General features: G+C 42.4%; 5 protein-coding genes and 1 pseudogene across 6 annotated transcripts; 5 read left to right on the top strand and 1 right to left on the bottom strand.

Annotated features, from left to right (window-relative positions):
• Positions 1-919: 919 nt before the first annotated feature.
• On the top strand, positions 920-1,603 carry LOC111947943 (histone H1 pseudogene; annotated as a pseudogene). The gene has a single exon (XR_013656258.1). The product of XR_013656258.1 is annotated as a histone H1 pseudogene (transcript).
• Positions 1,604-3,612: 2,009 nt separating this feature from the next.
• Positions 3,613-4,020, top strand: LOC101161778 (histone H4). The gene has a single exon (XM_004065494.5). The coding sequence runs from the start codon at positions 3,657-3,659 to the stop codon at positions 3,966-3,968; it is 312 nt and encodes a 103-aa protein (XP_004065542.1). The 5' UTR covers positions 3,613-3,656; the 3' UTR covers positions 3,969-4,020.
• A 1,566-nt stretch (positions 4,021-5,586) lies between these two features.
• LOC101161290 (histone H2B 1/2) lies at positions 5,587-6,057 on the top strand. The gene has a single exon (XM_004065492.5). It carries the CDS (start codon positions 5,633-5,635, stop codon positions 6,005-6,007), a length of 375 nt encoding a protein of 124 aa, XP_004065540.1. The 5' UTR covers positions 5,587-5,632; the 3' UTR covers positions 6,008-6,057.
• Positions 6,058-7,822: 1,765 nt separating this feature from the next.
• On the bottom strand, positions 7,823-8,337 carry LOC101165618 (histone H3). Its single transcript, XM_011475568.4, has one exon. The coding sequence runs from the start codon at positions 8,284-8,286 to the stop codon at positions 7,876-7,878; it is 411 nt and encodes a 136-aa protein (XP_011473870.1). The 5' UTR covers positions 8,287-8,337; the 3' UTR covers positions 7,823-7,875.
• A 172-nt stretch (positions 8,338-8,509) lies between these two features.
• Positions 8,510-9,975, top strand: LOC101161532 (histone H2A-like). Its single transcript, XM_078948206.1, has one exon. The coding sequence runs from the start codon at positions 8,637-8,639 to the stop codon at positions 9,021-9,023; it is 387 nt and encodes a 128-aa protein (XP_078804332.1). The 5' UTR covers positions 8,510-8,636; the 3' UTR covers positions 9,024-9,975.
• Positions 9,976-10,144: 169 nt separating this feature from the next.
• LOC101165865 (uncharacterized) lies at positions 10,145-14,738 on the top strand. The gene is made up of 2 exons (XM_004065588.5): positions 10,145-10,327; positions 11,967-14,738. Exons 1-2 carry the CDS (start codon positions 10,309-10,311, stop codon positions 13,460-13,462), a joined length of 1,515 nt encoding a protein of 504 aa, XP_004065636.1. The 5' UTR covers positions 10,145-10,308; the 3' UTR covers positions 13,463-14,738.
• Positions 14,739-19,870: the final 5,132 nt, after the last annotated feature.

Genomic DNA, 19,870 nt, shown 5'->3' with positions numbered 1-19,870 from the left:
TTTGTGGCTCCTGGGGTTTACTAAATGTGTCTATCATTTTTTAAACATTCCTGTTTGTTTGCAGGTCAGTGGGCGTTTCACAAGCAATGAAACAGCTGAGACGAGGACTTGAGGAGCTCTAGTGTGGACAGTGCAAAGTCAAAGATGTTATTATAAATTATTTGTTATAAAAAAACTTTTTAAATATTCAGAATCTATATTTATAACGAATGGCTTAATGGTCAAAAAAACAGCAATCAAGTGTGTTTTTCTAAAGCAGGAAGTGGGATTTTGTGGCTCTGATCAGTAAGAAACTGGGCTAAAAAGCTCTCAATGTGACAGACTCCTGATCTAAACTGTTTAAAACTGTCTGATCCTAAACGTAAAGTGAACATTTTCTTTTGGGGATGTCATTAAATAAACTAAAATCATTTGTCATTGTTTTTTATTGGAGAACTATTTATTACTGCTGTCAGCTGCCATCTTTGTGTTTGTTGTCGTCAAGTTAACTTCATTTATGACAAAATGATAAACAGCACATATCTGCTGTAACTTTAAACAAGACTTTAAACATGTTGGTCAATTATAGACATACTTTTCAAGTAGTTTGATCGTTTAAAAAAGCATTTAAGGAGACAGAATATTCGCTAAAGTCGCTCAGCAGCGCTCAGCTTTCAGAGGTTTGGGTGACTTTTGAAGGCTCTATTAGGAAACTGCCGGTAGATTCAGAGCTGGACATGAGCTGAAACTCAAGAGACTCTTGTCCGCTGTGGACTGCTTCATCTGGAGTTTTCGGTATTGCTCCAAAACCGATTATTTACTCTTTTATCTCGCTGAAGAAAACACAAGTTCCGCCATTCCGCCTGCACGCGCCTGCGAGCTGCCTCTACTTGAGTCTCCACGGTTCTCATGGTGTGTTTAAGTGCAGCGTCAGCGCTCAGACTTTTTCAATCTGAGTGAGGATCGTTGATTAGCGACAGACCAGACAGTAAAACAAACATGGCAGAAGTAGCTCCAGCTCCCGCCGCCGCTCCGGCCAAAGCCGCCAAGAAGAAGACTTCCAAGCCGAAGAAGGCCGGTCCCAGCGTCAGCGAGCTGATCGTCAAAACGGTGGCCGCTTCCAAGGAGCGCAGCGGCGTGTCTGCCGCCGCCTTGAAGAAGGCTCTGGCGGCCGGAGGCTACGATGTGGACAAGAACAAAGCCCGCGTCAACACCGCCATCAAGAGCCTGCTGACCAAGGGGACTCTGGTCCACACCAAGGGCACCGGCGCTGCCGGCTCCTTCAAGATGAGCAAGACGACCGAAAGTACGAAGCCTGCAGCTAAGAAAGCCGCTCCTAAAGCTAAGAAGCCCGCCGCCAAGAAACCCGCAGCGGCTAAGAAGCCCAAGGCAGCAGCCAAGAAGCCCGCAGCTGCTAAGAAGTCTCCCAAGAAGGTGAAGAAGCCAGCAGCAGCGCCCAAGAAAGCAGCCAAGAGCCCCAAGAAGGCCACCAAGAGCCCCAAAAAGAGCCCCAAGAAGGCGGTGAAGAAAGCCCCCGCAGCCAAGAAAGCTCCCGCTAAGAAGGCAGCCAAGCCCAAAGTCAAGAAGACAGCAGCCAAGAAGAAGTGAAGAAACATCCTCAGAATTCTGTAGAAACAAAGGCTCTTCTAAGAGCCACCACTTCTCCTGTCAGCAGCTCATTCCTCTGGTTTCAGAAAACACTCAACACCAAAACCAGCTTCACTTCACTTATTAATATATGAACGAATCAGTGCAAATTATGAGATTAGGTTGATAAACTTAAGGGCACAATCACAAGAAGGAACAAAGAATTAACTAAAAAGATTCAGCAGTCGTTAAAACATAACTAAATAGACTACAACTAATGTATAAATGTGGATTATTTCATCATTAGACCACAAATAAATTACAGCAAATCACAAATACCCAAACAAGACATTACAGTTCAAAAGTGTTTGTGAAAAGTTTGGGAGAAAATGACAAACTCAAGGACTGCTGTGGAACTAGCATTTATATTTAAAATTACACTTAGATTAAAAAAAAAAGTTAGTTATTGTTTCACATCTTCACAATACACTTTTATATATGATGTCCACTTCATCAGGATACATTAATTTATTAGAATTTAAAGAGGTTACTGTTCGCAACTGCAAAAGACAAAGTTCAAGTAAATGTTCTTTACAGTTATTCAAATTTATATTATATTCAAAATATCACAAGAGGCAAAGTTAAATCGGCTTTATTACTAAATTTAAATGTGCATTATTGGCTTCTTGTGACTTTAACATGTTAAAGGTTTTGTTTGTTTAAGTGGATGTTATATTGTTATACATTATTGTACAGCCTGTTGCACAAAAGTAGGATAAGGGATTAAGCCAGGATATCTAGGTGATCCTGGCTCAATTGATCCCCAATCCGGTTGCACTAAAGCTGGATAGGGGGCAGGAGGATATGTTATGGTATAAGTTACCATGGAGATTTATTCTGTGGAGCTAGCCTGCTCCAGACCAGGCTAAATTCCAGGATCTATTTAATCTCATCCCTAATGTCAGTCAGCAGTCGCCACAAATGGAAACCAATAGTTATTTCACTGCTCACTATAGATTGTTATCACATATAACTAGACTAGTTATATCTTAAACTAGACTAGTTTTAGATGATGTTGCTATCATTAGATAATTTACAGTTTCCCATAGACTATAAGGCTATATGTAAAATAAAAGAATATTAGGGCCACAGAGGGAAAAAAAAGACAAGTCATAATATTGTAACCAGTTGTTTTAAAGGAGGACAGTTGTTAAAATGACATATGTGGGGCATTTCGTGAAATTGTGCTTCAGTATGGTTTCATAAACGAAGGCATGCTGATGTGCCAGAATAGGAAGTATCACTATCAAAACTGTAAAAAGAATATGTTGCTTTTCTGCAGAAAGAACCAGCCTCATAAATTTATGACTTTATCCTTTTTTCCTTAGTGGGCCCTAGTACACTGTCATATAAAATAATACACATTCCATTTAAAACACAATGTGTAACATTATGTTCCTTTATTGAATAAGGACAAATTAAAGCAGGTAAACTACACTCAAAAAAAGGTTCACTTTGAATGAACATAAGAAAATTATGGAAATGATTTCCACATGATTAGATATGTATGCCTCCATGAGAATTTGTGCTTCCGACAGGGAAAAGTATGCGGCTCTAGTTGCCATGGTAAATCAGTTAATCTGTGATCTGTGGCGGGGTCTATTTGAGTGAGCTGTGAGCGCGCACCTATCCAGGATTGGTTACACCTTGCTTGATGAATCCGTGTCTGCTCATCCTGGCTTGGTCTTTGTGCAACCAATTAAGCCTGGACGCACATGTTTTGGATTCATTGAGCTCAGCTCAGTCATTTATCCCGGATGTCTTAATTCTACTTTTGTGCAACAGGCCCCAGAGCTCCAAATGACTCCTAATTGAGTTCAGGTTGTTGTTTATGTCAGAATTTGTCCTGCATTTCTCTTGTTGACCACCTGGAGGCGCACATGTACTGAAAAACGGGACCTGGGGGAAGGAGACAAAAATACCTAGAAGAAGTTAGTCATTTGTCTTCTAACAGGTCCTCAGATAAACTATATACTGCAGAGAACTTTGCCATGAGCATCACTTGAGACTTTGTTCCGAATATTTGAACAATGAGTGGAAGAGGAAAAGGCGGGAAAGGACTCGGCAAAGGAGGCGCCAAGCGTCACCGTAAAGTCCTCCGTGATAACATCCAGGGAATCACCAAACCAGCGATCCGCCGTCTGGCTCGTCGTGGTGGAGTGAAGCGTATCTCCGGTTTGATCTACGAGGAAACTCGCGGTGTGTTGAAGGTTTTCCTGGAGAACGTGATCCGTGATGCCGTCACCTACACCGAGCACGCCAAGAGGAAGACCGTGACCGCCATGGATGTGGTGTACGCTCTGAAGAGACAGGGACGCACTCTGTACGGATTCGGAGGTTAAATCACTGATCCGCTGTCTGCTGACAAGAAAAGGCCCTTTTAAGGGCCACCAACTTTTCTCTAGAGCAGAGAATCTACGATTACATATCATATTTAAATTTAAAAATGGTCATGAACTTGAAAGCACTTGGAAGTTTGTCCTACGCTAAGCATAATGAAAATTATAAGCTGGTCCGTCCACTGCAACGTAACTTCAGCCAATTCCTATTTGAAGTCTTGTCGGGTGCCAAATGAGCGTCCATCTTATCTTTTGTATATTTGACGACGCTGAAGTTGGCTTCCGATTCGCGAGGGCACTAAAGGAACATTCCGCTGCATTTTTCGCATTAAGATCACCCAAAACCGGGTCCTGTTCAAAAACCGCTGGACCTGGACTGCTCAAACCTGGATTAAATTATAATTAAGATAGTAAAAAACACAATAAGCACTGTTTCTGATTTGTGAAACCTTCCTGATTTGTGAAATAACTTTTTCTCAGACCCGGTCCTGTTCATGAAATTCGGGTGGAAATGTACGTTTTTATTCCTTAACTTTTTTTATACTGCATTGTACTATTGTATTTGTTCACACAGGTACGAGCCGGTGGCCCTAACATATCACCTGGGTGACCAAAATCACTTTGTTGCAATCCACAGACTTCTGCCCAGGCAAAAGTTGGCACTTTTACGATGCACTACAGGAATCCAAGAAGGCTAGACGAGGCGACATCAAAATCTCAACATACAAAAGAAACTGGGAAACAGATGTCAGATTGGACATAGTTATGGTCGTGGTTAGCTTGTACCCCTGACTTAAGTTTTGTTTTTTTGTTCAATATTTCTTGGTTTGTTTTCTGATTTACTTTAAAGTTCCTGTTATGGTGATTTTCTTTAAGTTGTCCTTCCCTTGTCCCCATTATCCTTACATTGCATAAAATTCGATGAAATGATACTATTTCCAACAGCGGTTTTTGAACAGGACCCGGTCTGAAGTGGACTCAGTGCGTAAAATGTGATAAACATCAACCTATTTGACATTTTGAAAACTACAGAACAGAGTTGTACAAAAACCCGTTAGACTTGACATTTACAGTTTTACCAGAAAATATATAACAAGTTAACCACCTCGTGGCTGCCTGTCACTTCGGAGGTCTTTGATGAATTACCAGTCTGTATGCAACTTCTCACAGCTGGTTGACTCCTTTTCCAAGCTGCCTTTTTGCATGGATCTTGGTTCAAAGTCTATTATGATGTGAGAATAAACTCCTCAGCCCAATATCAAATCCCGCGAGTTCTCAGGATCTCTGGCGTTATTAGCGTTATACACAACTTCATAAAAGATTGCAATTTAACTTAGTACTACACAGCATGAAATCAAATAAAACACAATTTACACATTTTAATAACACAATTTTCAACCAAAGGTATTTCTTCCTTTAAACCAAAAATTAACTAATTTTGTAACCTTTTCAGTGACACAGTCATCCACTAGCACATTTAATGATTTGGGACTTGCTGAAATACGCCCATTTCACTGCGACTTGTAGAAATGACCACGCTGCAACGACACAGCGGCTCAGCCAATCATAAACGGGGAACGACACAGTATCATTTACACACAGTTTGTATATAGTCAGCCTCTGTTCTATAAGCGGCCTCATCTTCGTTCAGACACTGAACTGTAATCATGCCTGAACCCGCCAAGTCTGCCCCCAAAAAGGGCTCCAAGAAAGCCGTGACCAAGACCGCCGGCAAAGGAGGCAAGAAGAAGAGAAAGACCAGGAAGGAGAGCTACGCCATCTACGTGTACAAGGTGCTGAAGCAGGTCCACCCCGACACCGGCATCTCCTCCAAGGCCATGAGCATCATGAACTCGTTCGTCAACGACATTTTCGAGCGCATCGCCTCCGAGGCGTCTCGTCTGGCTCACTACAACAAGCGCTCCACCATCACCTCCAGGGAGATCCAGACCGCCGTGCGCCTCCTGCTGCCCGGGGAGCTGGCCAAGCACGCCGTGTCCGAGGGCACCAAGGCCGTCACCAAGTACACCAGCTCCAAGTAAACGGACCCATGTGATCCACACAAACCAACGGCTCTTTTCAGAGCCACACACCTGATCTGAAGAGCTGAGATTTCATAGTAAGACTACTGTGATTGATATCTGCTTGAGGGAAAGTAATTGTCAATGCAGATTTGTGGCATCAAATGTGTTTTCATGTCACGAACTGTAGTTCTCACAAAACCTCTGCTACAATTTCAGTACAAGGAGGAAACCAATTTGTCAATGATGACAGAAAAGGAGAACCTTGATGAATTTATACACAAAAAATATTGTAATCTGAATTCAATAATTTGGAAAAATTACATAGCTTCAGGTTTGTCATGTGATTCCAATGACTTACTATTCGAAAATGCATGGAGTATATTTCAGGACAATTTTCTTTCGAGAAGATCAAATTCAATTTAATAATGGCCTAATATTACAATAGTCCTCTCAATAAGCTTCAAAATAAGTAAGCATGAAACTATTCTAAACGCATCAATCCATTCTTTGTAAAGATGCCAGGAATAATGAGATTGAACTTCAGTTAAATTGTCCAAATGCAGATCTTCAGAGAGGGCAAATCTGGTTCTGAAATAAAACCAGAACATAGCTTGGTTTCACTTTTAACGTTAAGTCAAAGAAACCGGGTAAAAAAACAAAACAAGTAAACATTTTAATTGTTTTGAATATCAATTATCTGAAGATGCTCAGATTTTCTTTTGTAGTCAGGATGGATGGGATCAGGAATTAAGACATCAGAGGAACAGCACATCAGAGGTTTTGGAGATAAAGTCAGATGACAGAAAGTTTGGACACGTCCAAAGGAAGAGGATGCTGCTGCCAGGTTGGAGGCCTAAAGCAGTGCTTCTCAAATAGTGGGGCAATTGTCCAGTGCGCTAATTTAACGTGGGGGCGGTGAAGACAGCAGCTCTGCTTGGAAAAAATCTGCGCAGAGTTTGTAGCAGCCTGAAACTGTGAATCCCTGTCCCTGCAGCTGCAGCGTTCCCGTCTGGGAAACAGGAAAACAACTGCACTTCATGACATCAGAAATAAACAATCATTTAGAAAAAAAATCAGCACAATGTTTTTATCTATTTCTTCAGACTATAAACGTTAAATATATTGGTGCTGGTGTATTCGTGTTTCAGATCAATTTACATTTTATATTTATTGATTTATTTTTCTCAGCATCAAATGGTTCAGTTGGTCAAAATGTTTCTAGTTTAACCCTTGTGCTGTCTTAGATGACCCTATCCTTCCATTGAGGTTTTCTCCCTACCATGACAAAGGTGGATAAAGGTGGAAAGATTTCATGTAATCCATGAAAACCAGTGAAGATCACAAATCATTGAAGAAAAAAAGGTTCAGAGCGCTGTCTAGTGGGTCTAGATGACCCACCACCAATGGTGAAGTGCCAAGGATAGCACAAGGGTCAAATAAAGAATTACAGATTGTTTTTATTTCAGGCACACAATTTTTATAGATACCAACTTCATATACTGTCACTGCTGGAGTATGTGTGTGGGATGGGGGTCAGGGAAACAATTATTTTCCCTAGGGGGGGCCTGGCAAAAAATTGAGAAGCACTGGTCTAAAGGAAGACCAAAGAGGTTTGTGGATGCATGAAGGGATTTGCTGTTAGAAGTTTTACAGTAAAAGTTTACTTTTGACAGATCATTTTATTTGAAAGGTAAACAATATATACTTAAAATGTTAGTTCTATATAGATAGGAGACAGTGACATTTGATGAAGAATTGGACATGGAGTCCAGAGACCCCAAATCAAATATGATTTTACAAATTTAAATTAAATATGTGGATGAAATGCTCTGCAGATGTGTTGGTGGCTCTTAAAAGAGCCGTTGTGTTGTTTCAGCTGCGGGTGTCTAAGCTCTCTCTCCTCGGATGCGGCGGGCCAGCTGGATGTCTTTGGGCATGATGGTGACCCTCTTGGCGTGGATGGCGCACAGGTTGGTGTCCTCGAAGAGCCCCACCAGGTAAGCCTCGCTGGCCTCCTGCAGAGCCATGACAGCAGAGCTCTGGAAGCGCAGGTCGGTCTTGAAGTCCTGAGCGATTTCTCTCACCAGCCGCTGGAAGGGCAGTTTGCGGATCAGCAGCTCGGTGGATTTCTGGTAGCGACGGATCTCACGGAGAGCCACGGTACCGGGACGGTAACGGTGAGGCTTCTTCACTCCTCCGGTGGCCGGGGCGCTCTTACGGGCAGCCTTGGTGGCCAGCTGCTTCCTCGGAGCTTTGCCTCCGGTAGATTTACGGGCGGTCTGCTTGGTTCTGGCCATTTTACTGACTCGTCTGTCTTTACAGAATCAACTGTTACAGCAGCGGAGTCTCGCTGCTCTTAAAGCCGCCAGAAACTGACGCAGCTTCAAAGATCTGGATCCTGATTGGACAGCAGCTCCTCCTGCACATCAACGAGGGGCCTCGCGCCCGAATGAAAGCCGCTGATTGGACCCAGATCCGTTCAAAAAGACCGCTGATTTTCAGAGCGGACTCCTCCTGCCACTCTGCTGGAAGCCTGTCCTCTGATTGGTCTGGCAGGAAACCGACCCGCACTCGCGACCGTATAAAGCAGGCAGAGCGACACTGTGGCTCATTTTCTCTTGTTTAAACTCAGAAAGGAAACCGAAACATGTCTGGACGCGGAAAGACCGGCGGAAAAGCCCGTGCCAAGGCAAAGACCCGCTCCTCCCGCGCTGGTCTGCAGTTCCCCGTGGGTCGTGTCCACAGACTGCTGCGCAAAGGCAACTATGCGGAGCGTGTGGGAGCCGGAGCCCCCGTGTACCTGGCCGCCGTGCTGGAGTATCTGACCGCTGAGATCCTGGAGCTGGCCGGAAACGCCGCCCGCGACAACAAGAAGACCAGGATCATCCCCCGTCACCTGCAGCTGGCTGTCCGCAACGACGAGGAGCTCAACAAGCTGCTGGGCGGAGTCACCATCGCTCAGGGCGGCGTGCTGCCCAACATCCAGGCGGTTCTGCTGCCCAAGAAGACCGAGAAGCCCGCCAAGACCAAGTAGATCTCTCATGATCCACCAACAACACAACGGCTCTTTTAAGAGCCACACACTTACAACCGAAGAGCTTTGCTTCTCTAAACAAAAGGTGGATTTAATTTTTTTATTTTTATAATGCTCCAACTGAGAAAACACCAATCTATATTGCTGTTGACTTATAAGTGAAATAATCCATTTTACAAACTTCCAATCAAATGTAAAACAATTGACCCAAACATTAATTTGAAAATAGACTTCTTTCAGCATTCAACCATCAATTTATGTTTGTCAACTAGTTGTCTTTCTAGTTTTCAAAGGCAGGAACCTAAAAATGTGCTGAATGTACAACTCTCAATGAAATGACATAACCCAAATGTTGTTCTAGTTTGCCAGTAGTAGTGAAACAGTTCATTATTAATCTTCTGATGTACTTCTCCACTTAGTTTCCCTTGCATTTTCATCTGCATTGTCTCGGACTACCCTCCAGCAGACCTAAAATGTGTTTCTTAGGTTAAATGGAGACTTTAAATGGTTCTGAACCGGTTCTGTGATGAACTGTCCAGGTGAACTCTTCACCTGTCGGCAGCTGGTTGGCTCCAGCAAACCTGTCTTGGAACAAGGAGGTACGGAAATTAAATGAAATTCTAAGATGTATGTTCTTATTGGCTGATCATGTGTTATTAATACACACATGTGGAAGATCTAAAGTCATCTTGAACCAGGAAATGATTCCCAGTGACTGTTTTTAACAACATTATTGCAGATCTGAGGAAGTGAAGAGCTATAACAATACAGAATGGACGCTCACTCTCTTGGCATGTTTTAAATATTTGAAACTATTTGTTTGCATGTATTTGAAAAGTATGCATCTATGAAATGGGATTTTTCTTTATCTAAAGTGCAATCACCTGGCTTAATGCACATTTTTACTGTTAACACTTGTATTTTGATTCAAACTCAAAGTTCTTTAAAAATCATAAGAGGGAATCATCTGTTAACCACTGTCATCACTGAAACTGAAAAACAAAAAACACTTTTTTTAATAGTAAATCAAATCTTGAATGGATTCTAGAAAGGCTCAGCGAGTTGGAGACCTGTGTTGCAGAGATCCTGCAGATAAGAAGGCGCCTCTGGAGGGAGGAAACACAGGATGAACCAGCATGGGGGGTGTTGGATGTGGGCCGTCACAGAGAAACAAAAAAGCAGTTTCAGTCACACTGTGTTCTGAACGGCAGCTGTCAGAGACTTCAGGAGCCTGAAGAAATAAATCCAGAAGTTTCCTCACAGGGGCAGCTAAGCTGTGGACAACATGAAGCAAAAGAATCCCGGTAAGACTCTGAAAACGTTTTAAATCCAGTTATCCCTCCTCTTAGTCACCATGGAGGATTCATGACTCTACCTAACAATGTCACACATTAGTCTTCTTCATAAGTGATGTTTTCTCTGTTTTGGGGATTTAATGTTTTCAAATCAATTCTTTTCCAGCTTCACGTTTTCTGTGACACACTGCTGTAGGCAGATATACATCGTGGCAGCACGCTGCTGGTTAAACCCGACTAACCGGTCGGTTGGCAGCGTGACTCTGCAGGTGCATCACCCGTTGCCTGAGGCGATTCAGAGCAGTTTAGTATAGAGGAACACAAATCAACTCATTTCAACCCCCCGTTTGTAACGTTTTAAATCAAACCTCAATATTAGTTTCATTTGTGATTTGAACTTTTTCTAAATTAAATTATGAATTTTCAAATTCCAGATGGAGGAACGTTTAGTTTAGTTTCACCTGGATGTGCCTTTGTAAGCATTTTTCTTTCTGTTTAAACATCTTTTAAAAACTGATTAATAACTACATTACCCAGAGTTCAGTTCATCTCTGTATTTTTTTCTTCTGATCTTGTTTATGCTCTAAAACATTATTTTAACAATATTGATCCAAAAAACCTCATCTCAGCCTAATCTTTGTGTCATTGATCAAAAGCCATAACCAGGTAGAGTTTATGGGAGTTTATGGGGGGGTCCTTCTGGAAGAGGGAACACCAACGAGATGGTGGTTTGTACTTTGGTTCTTATTTCAGGTTTTCTGAAACCTAAACTTTTTCCCGGCATATTTCAACTGTTCAAAAATGGGTTCAGATTAAGAAAAGGAACAGCAGTCAGTCAAACTCTGTGTCCTTCAGGTTGTGTTGAGGACCTCAAGCTTTTTTGTTTTGTACACAGACGTCTGCAGGGGGTTTTCTACTGTTTCCGCCTTAGATGATGAAGAAACGGTAGCTCCTTTTTACTGCAAAATACAACAAATACTAAATAAATGAACACATTTAAAATGACAAAGAATGAAAAACTGAATAATCAGAAATCCCGCTGAACATTAAATTCTGACCCATCGGTCAACAGACTGAACATCCAGGACATTAAATAAACTTTGAGTCTTAACCGTCTTCAGTTTGGCTTATTTGGAACTGAACTGCCTCCATTTTGAATTGATTTGGTTTCTGCTATTAAAGACATTTTGTTACTTTAAAGTTGTTAATTTATTGGTTGAAGTATCTTAAACTAATAAATGTATTGGTTTAATTATAGATTATTGTTTAATTGAGAGACAATTTTGACCAAATTACAATCTAAGTCTTTGTTAAAATGAGGACTTTTTAAAAAGGTTTTCTTTGCACAACAGCAAACTCCTAAAGTAACTTTTTGATCAGGTTAACTAACATTAACGCTGCTTTTATTTTTTACCTGCTCAGTCAATAAAATGGTAACCAAATGTTGATTTATCAATGTTACACAAAGATGAATAGAAATACACAATCAAATAAATAGGAAAAATAGCCATCCATTATCCAATAAAAGTCTTAACTTCTAAGTTGTCACGAGTAAGTCTGTCTCTGAATTGTGGTTTAAACTGATATTTAGAGAGAAGATGTTCAAAAGCAGCAAATGATCAAACTGAATGTGTTTTTTCTGTTTTAGGAGATGTGAACAAGCTAAAGGAGGCGGTCCTGGGGTTTGCTTTGGGAGCGTTAGGAGGCTGCATACTGGGAGTCACTGAAGATCCAGTAGACCGGATCCTCCTGGTGTTGACCGCAGAAGGTCCACTGACTCCTGTGATGCAGGAAGTGGTGACGGTGGGTCCTCTGGGTCTCGGCACTCTCTTGGGCGCCGCAGCGCTGACGACAGCGATGACGTCGGTTATAGTCGGTGTGATTCTGGCTGCAGTGGTGGCTTCAGTGTTTGTGGGCCTGAAAAACTGCGGGGCCTCCCTCACACCGTCTGCCGGATTATGGGTATCTGTGGGGATCGCCGGTGCCTTTGGAACCACATTAAGTGGAGCTACCTTTGGGGCCACTGTTGAATGGATTGTAAATAGGTACAGCATGGTTGGACTGTTTTGGACTTTGAGCCTTTTTACAGTCCTCAAACCTCCTCTTAGCTTTCTGTTCAAGATCCTCTGGAGTCAAGGAGAAGCATGCTCTAGTCTGGGGTCAGAGGTCAGTTCCAGGGAAAGGGAGCAGATTGAGATGGCTGAGTGGCAGCAGAGACAACGGGCGGCAGTGCAGATAGAGCAGAGGATCCTGACTCTGGAGAAAGGAGGCGGCATCAACGCAATGGATTACAGCAAAACACAAGCCTATGAGCAAAGGGAAAGGCAGGAGCTGGAGAGGAGGAAGATGGAGAAGGAAGAAGCTGAGATGCAGCAGAGAACCATCCAAGACTGGATCAACACCGTGGTGGTCAAGCATGTTGACTTTCTGGCTTTTTCTGGAATACCCATGACAGTAGTTGCCATAGTAACTTCAGGGTTTGGCATGTTTGGTTATGGAGACCACCAGGCCGTGCTTATAGCACTTTTGGCTTTAGTTGCAGTCATCGCGTACTTTCTTCTAAGGTCCTCCAACTTCAAGTTTTGGATGCTGGTTGGATGTATGGGGATGTTAGCAACCTTTGTCATCGCCATGCTCACTCTGCAGGCTGGGCAGGCGGCTCTGATGGACGCCAAGAAGATGAGAGCAGCGGGGCGGAGCCAAAGCAGAGAGAACATTACCAGCAGAATAAACCTCCAGTCGTCTCTGGAAGCTCTGAATGCAGCCTTCTTTGTGGCCAAACTGTGTCAGTTGGGTTTGGGGGCTACAGTTGGGGGGGCCCTGGTGAGGCAAGGAGCTGGGGAGGCTAAAGTCATAGCAGGGGCAGCATCACTGGCCGGAAGTTTACTAACGGGACAAGTAGTTTTGGCCCCAGCTCTGAGTGAGGGGGCGGGGGCTGGAGCGCTGCTGGGGGTGGTTGCTACAGCTGGGGTGTCTGTTGGGGGGGTGGTGGCTGCAGCTGGAAGGTCCTCCTCTTGGTGGGGAACTCTGGCAACAATGGGAGGATTGGTTTTAGGGGCTTTGGCTTTGGGAAAATGGCACGCCGTTAATATTGGACTGCAGGTGCCCGTGGTTTTTGTCTTTGCGATGATCAATCCATTCTAGGAGAAGACTGCCAAGTCTGTTTCTCCTCAGATGTTCAATTCCTGAACTAAAACGTAAAGGAAGTGACAGCAGTCAAGAGTAGAGGGCAAGAGTTAAGGTAATCTGACTCATCGAGGCTCTTCAGAAGAATATTCATGTAAACAAATAGTTACTGATGAGTAATTTTCTTTGAGCTATCATCTACATTTATTTATTTATTTGAGATTAAGGAAAAAAATACATCAACAATTCTGCTCAGTAGAACAGATTCGGGGATTCTGAAATGACTTTGTCAATTATTTCATGAATATATGTCGACAATATGAGATTGACATGAACTGAATGGCTGAAGAAATTTACTATGGTTCTATTTAATACACACAAACGCATACAAAAACAAATCATGATGATATTTTAACACTTTATAAGTAATTGAGAAAATTTACTTAGTATTATACTTTATATTCTAAAGCCCTTTTGCACTTAAATCATATGTGTCTTATAGGGTTGGGGTGAAATGGTTTTGGGTTTCTTTCCCCCCCCAATAAATCATAAAATTTCCATTTCTTGATTTCACAATGGAGTTTTTGGCTGTTTCCAATTTTACTTTCTGAAGTAGTTGAATGAAAACCAAAAATGTATTTTTCAGTAAATTGGAGGTTTGCTGCAACATTTACTTCCTGGTGAAGGAATATATATTTGTTGTCTTCATTGTATTACATTTTTCTGTCTCACTGAAGTTTAGTTTTATTAGTGTGTGTTGTTTCCGTCCTTTGAACTTTGAAGGTACATCCTTAAGTTGCATATGTGAGAAGGTTTTGACTTCAGCTCCAAGCTCATCCCCCTGCTGTAGGTCTGACATGGACCATAAATTAACCATCTCTGGAACTGATTCAATCTGTGGGAACCGCTTCAGGTGCCAGTTCACATGTGGAGAACAAAGCTTTATGACCGACTGCCTGCGGTGAAAGTTCCTGCCGCCTTTAGTGGACCACATGGGGAGCAGAGACCAGATGCTGTGATTCCAAGTATGGACTGAAGGAAGTAGGCGGCCTCCTCTGTCAGCCAATCCGAGCGGCCAGAGGCGCTTCGGCCGCCATCATGCTTCCGGGGGAGGAGATCCTGACCACATGTTTAAAAGTCTGCACTCAAGGAAGTTCTTTTGTTCTCAGACAGCCTCTTGTAATTCGGAATGTAACTTCTTACGTTTTGCAGGCATTGGATTTGGGAACTCAGATGATCTGTTTTATTTTGTTTCAGTGCTCTTTGTTAGGGACAATAAAAATTCTTAATTTTATTCCGTACGCATTTTCTGGTCATTCTCCCGACTTAAGAACACGCATGGAAGAAATCTCAAAGCGACAGATTTTTTCCTACACTGGTTTGTGTCAGATTTAGTCTTCATCCAGAACTAACAGCAGGTGGCTGCAATGTGGAATCTGGGCTGTGAGTAGCATTTTGTGAATGGAGAACCAACCAGACATTGTAGTGGTGGATTGTCACCGGCTGGCCTTTGAGCAGTGGGAGTGTAGGAAGTTCTCAGTCTTCTTTCTCTTTCGGCTTTTCCCATCAGGGGTCGCCACAGCGAATCATCCTTTTCCACCTCACTCTATCATGGACATCTTGTACCCTAACATTAGCCAACTTCATGTCCTCTGTTAAGACATCCATGTATCTCCTCTTTGGCCGTCCTCTTGCCCTCCTGCCAGGCAGCTCCATCTCCAACATCCTTCTACCAATATATCCACTATCCCTCCTCTGAACATGTCCAAACCATCTCAGTCTGGCTTCTCTGACTTTGTCGCTAACACAGGCAACATGAGCCGTCCCTCTGATGTACTCGTTCCTTATCCTGTCTAACCTGGTCACTCCTAAGGAGAACCTCAACATCTTCATCTCTGCTACCTCCATCTCAGCCTCTTGTCTCTGTCTCACTGCTACCGTCTCTAACCCATAGAGCAGAGCTGGTCTCACCACTGTCTTGTACACCTTTCCTTTGAGTCTTGCTGGCACTCTTCTGTCACACAACACTCCTGACACTTTCCTCCACCCGCTCCAACCTGCCTGCACTCGCATGTGTTGGAAAAATAAATATCTTTATTAATTTAACATGACCACTGAGAACTGTAGGAAGTTCTCCGTGGTCAGGTTAAATTAATAAAGATATTTATTTTTCCAACACATTCACAAACGCAAGGGGGTGCTCGCCACTTCTTCTTCTTGTGATTTTATTGGCGGGAGGCACTAACGTGAAGGTGCATTACCGCCACCTACTGTGTTGGAGTGTGGGTCAGAGTGAGGATTACCTAACCAAGTTTAACTAAAAGAAAAGAAAAAAAAAACTAAATTCTCCTCAATAACCTAGTTCTTTTCAAAAAAACTATAATTGCACCATTTAAATTCTCCTCCCCTCCCAGCAGCTTCTTTAAAGTCAGTTGTTCACCCTCTATCATCTGTACCCTACTTTCCAGTTGTCGTCTTTCCTCCCTATACAGTTCACACTGACATAGAACATGCTCCACTGACTCTTCCCCCTTTCCCGCACTCACACAAACCAGTTGGATGTTTCCCTATCAGATGCAATGTATTATTTAAACCAGTGTATCCCATCCTCAACCGTGATATTATGCAGCGATCTCTGGTGTCTACTCTGACATTCATACCTCTCCCTACTTTGTCCTGAAAACTAAATAAATGTCGACCTTTCCTCTCCCTTTCCCATTGTGTCTGCCATTCTTCCATAATACGCCTCCTAATAATTGCCCTAATTCCCATTCTACCTAATGGAATTTCTATCTCTATTCCCCGTTTCAATGCCCTTTTTGCCAGGAAGTCAGCCATTTCATTTCCCTCCACCCCCCTATGGGCTGGTACCCACATAAATCTAATGTTTATTTTCAAATTTGCAAATTTGCCAACCTGATCAAACTCTCATAAATTTCATATAATATATCTGATCTGCTCTCAGAATAGTATGACTTCAGAGATATCAAAGCTGACAATGAATCCGAACAAATCATACCATCCCCAATTCTGTTCTGTTCTAGCCAGTGTAAACTATATGATATTGCCAACATTTCAACTGCAAAAACTGAAAGATCCTTTGACGTCTTACCTCCAACATATTTGTCCAATGTAGGGAAAGAAAAACCAGTTCTCATTGTTTCAGGGTCTTTAGATCCATCTGTACATATTAAGCATGGACTGTGTCTAATCTGTCTGCTGTTATCTCATCCCAGTTTCCCTTCCCTTTTCTATCCTCCATTGTTCTATGGAGATACAAATCCACTTGTGCAGTTGGAAAAATCCAGAAAGGAGTGGTCGGGTGTAAAAACGTCTTAACTAAGGGGGGCTCGCCACTCAAATTACAGGTGGTTTAAATACTAATTAAGCATACCATCTCCTCCTTACTGGAGGGAGGTTTACCTTTACTGAAATCTACAATTCATATAAAAAGGCTAAATTCTTTATTCTAAATTCCTTAAATAAATTCTAAAATCCAATTAATCTTTATTACTCTAATTTAAAAGATCAAGTAGAAACATTAAAACAACAAAAATCTCCCAAATACAATGACTTCCCCCCCTTAGGCCTCTGAATGGATTCTCCCGGAACCTTAAATATAGCTCTGTTCCTAGGGGAAGGGTTTTGCTGGAGCACACTGGGAAAGAAACACAGGTGAGTACATCTTTCAGTCACACCTTAACCTAATTCCCGGGTAGCTGCCAATTCATCTACACACCACACAGGAAAAATAAAATCATGCAAACCCAATTAAACCCTTATTCAAACCTATAAAATGTGCCATTTATTCCTGTTTTAAATGTTACTTTTTAAAATGTTGTGTGTCCACGTACCATACCTATAACTTTAATAAAGTAACGAAGGAGATCTTCGTTACATGGATAAAGAACAGAGGAAAGCCGTTGTGGTGGATGTGGCAGTGCCAAGCGATGGAAACATCAGGAAGAAGGAACATGAGAAACTACAGAAATACCAGGGACTCAGGTGACAGTGACAGTGGTGCCTGTGGTAATTGGAGCACTCGGGGCAGTAACCCCCAAGCTGGAGGAGTGGCTACAACAGATACCTGGAAAGACCTCAGACCTCTCAGTAAAGAAAACCGCAGTGCTAGGAACAGCTAAGATACTGTTATAATACTTGGCAAACAAACACATGTAAAGCATATCAATCTGTCACACATACTATTAGTGCAAAGTTGAGCTGCTACTGTGCTCAGGTGTGTGTTTATGTTCTACTGTGGTGGATGATGAAATGTAAAAAGAGGGGGAGCGTCCGGTCACTCCCACACCCCCGCCAAAGCACCAGTGTCATTGCATCTGTCAACTGCGACACCTGTGGGGAGGAGGAAGTACTGCAGAGCCATAAAAACCAGACGACACAAACTTGGGGCTGTGACTGCTGAAGCTGGTTCTTACAGTAACATCAGCGGCCATTACGAAAAGACTTCATATTAAAAATGGAACAACTGGTTGGAACTGCAAATCTTTAAAAATGATCCAATTTGTTTCTAAATAATTCTGTAACTTCATGTGAAAGAGGCAAAGCCATAGTGTATCAGCAGGTGGTGCAGGTGTACCATTAATTTGACTCCAGGATGCAGAATTAATCTGCAAGGATATCCATGGATTATTCCATATTTACCAGCATAAAAGCAGGACAGAACTGATGGATGTTAGTTTGCAGCAGATGTCTAGATAATGTAAAACACAATGCAGTGATCTGCTGCTCTCCATCCCTTCTCAGCTAGAAAATTGGCTTCAAATCTACTCTGAAGCTGATCTGTGGTCAGTAGAGACATTGGGCAGAAGTTCACACTCTCCAGTTCGGAGGTACGGACACATTTTAAGCCCTTCACTTTTCAAGTTTGTCATTTAGGTTTTACCAGGTTTTATGTCTATGAGTCTAATCTTTTTTTTTTTTAAATTTCTCTCTATTTTATTGTAGCTTTTATGAATGAAGTTTCTTTTTTTTTTATGGTCTTGTTATTTTGGCTTTCAGTCCCCTAACAAATTATTTTGTCATTTACAAGTTAAGCGGCTCAGGGCAGATCCTCAGGGCAGGTCTGTGAAATTTGTTCACACACCTGGTGGTTAACAACTAATAGGACGTCAACTGAACTCAGTCCAGAGTATTTGATGTTCTACTACATCCTGGTTCCTCTGGGTTAGCGTGTCCCACAGACACACCTGTCACTCACATCCTCTCAGGTATCTGGCATGCCGCGTCTCTCAACACATGACTGCATTCTCTGAATGTAAAGCATGACTGAATGAGCCTTTACATAACTAGAAACAAGGTGGAAGCACAGGGTATGAGGAAGGGGGAAACCACCAGTGCATTGCTCCGGGGGCTAGAGCCAAAGGGGGCGCTCCAGACTGTGCAAATGAGGGGAATGAGCAGATATGCTGAGGTCAAGATTGGCCCGAGCACATATGATTACCTGTGTTCCTGCTCATCCTAAGAAATAAATTTAAAATGTGAGTTTAGAAGAAAAAATAACCACCTATTTACTATCAAACTTGTTAGAATAATTATATATTTTTTTCTTTACAGCTTTTCTAAAAACCTGGAAGATCTCATCAAAAATTCTGTCTTCATGCTTTAACCCTTCTGTTATCCTAGGCACTTTAACATTGGGATTTGGGTCATCTAGACCCACTAGACTGTGCTCCGAACCTTTTTTCTTCAATGATTTGTGATCTTCACTGGTGTCCATGGATTACATGAACTCTTTCCACCTTTATCCACCTTTGTCATGGTAGGGAGAACACCTCAATGTAAGGGGGGGGTCATCTAAAATGGCACAAGGGTTAAGGACTTGTTCTTATCTGCTGAAGGAATCTTTTTAACATTGAAGGACACATTGTGCAGAAAGAAAACATGTTTTGAACCAATAAAGATGAATGCTTAGAGAGAGTTGTGTCAGGAAAGGAGGAAAATCTCTGCCAAAAACCACCTGTGCGGGTTGGTGAAAGCTGATTTGCTGTGGCGACCCCTGAAGGGATAGACCAAAAGGTAAACAACAGAAGGCAGGAAAGGGTTTTATAGAAGAGAGAAAAAACTTATAGTTATTTTAAAAAGGTTACACTAAACTAAAGACTAGGGCAAACTGTTAAACTGGAGGTAAGTTTGGTCTGCCGCTTTTAAAGGAAGAAGGCGCATAGTGATAAAACCGAGCTAGGTTCCAAATCCACCCTCTCCAAAGCCACAAGTCTTACTCTTTCTATCGACTCAGCTTCTGTCTCCCCCTCCCCTCAGGTGAAGAGTCTGGGTGTCTTCCTAGATAACTCCTTATCTTTTCAGTCCCGCATCAATAACATTACTCGGTCAGCCCATTTCCATTTAAGTTACATAAATCATCTACGCCCCTCTCTCACTGTCCCCTCTGCTTCTGTCTCGGTTCAC

Source organism: Oryzias latipes, chromosome 1 (genome assembly GCF_053564925.1).
Source record: "Oryzias latipes strain Hd-rR chromosome 1, Olatipes_Hd-rR_3.1".
Classification (NCBI taxonomy): Eukaryota; Metazoa; Chordata; class Actinopteri; order Beloniformes; family Adrianichthyidae; genus Oryzias; species Oryzias latipes.
The sequence above is the reverse complement of the archived record's forward strand: the minus strand, read 5'-3'. Positions and strand labels throughout refer to the sequence as shown.

What these genes read in the sequence shown, in the direction of transcription:
- LOC101161290 (XM_004065492.5), top strand. Translation starts at nt 5,633, where the DNA reads ATGCCTGAACCCGCCAAGTCTGCCCCCAAAAAGGGCTCCAAGAAAGCC.
- LOC101165618 (XM_011475568.4), bottom strand. Translation starts at nt 8,286, where the DNA reads ATGGCCAGAACCAAGCAGACCGCCCGTAAATCTACCGGAGGCAAAGCT.
- LOC101161778 (XM_004065494.5), top strand. Translation starts at nt 3,657, where the DNA reads ATGAGTGGAAGAGGAAAAGGCGGGAAAGGACTCGGCAAAGGAGGCGCC.
- LOC101161532 (XM_078948206.1), top strand. Translation starts at nt 8,637, where the DNA reads ATGTCTGGACGCGGAAAGACCGGCGGAAAAGCCCGTGCCAAGGCAAAG.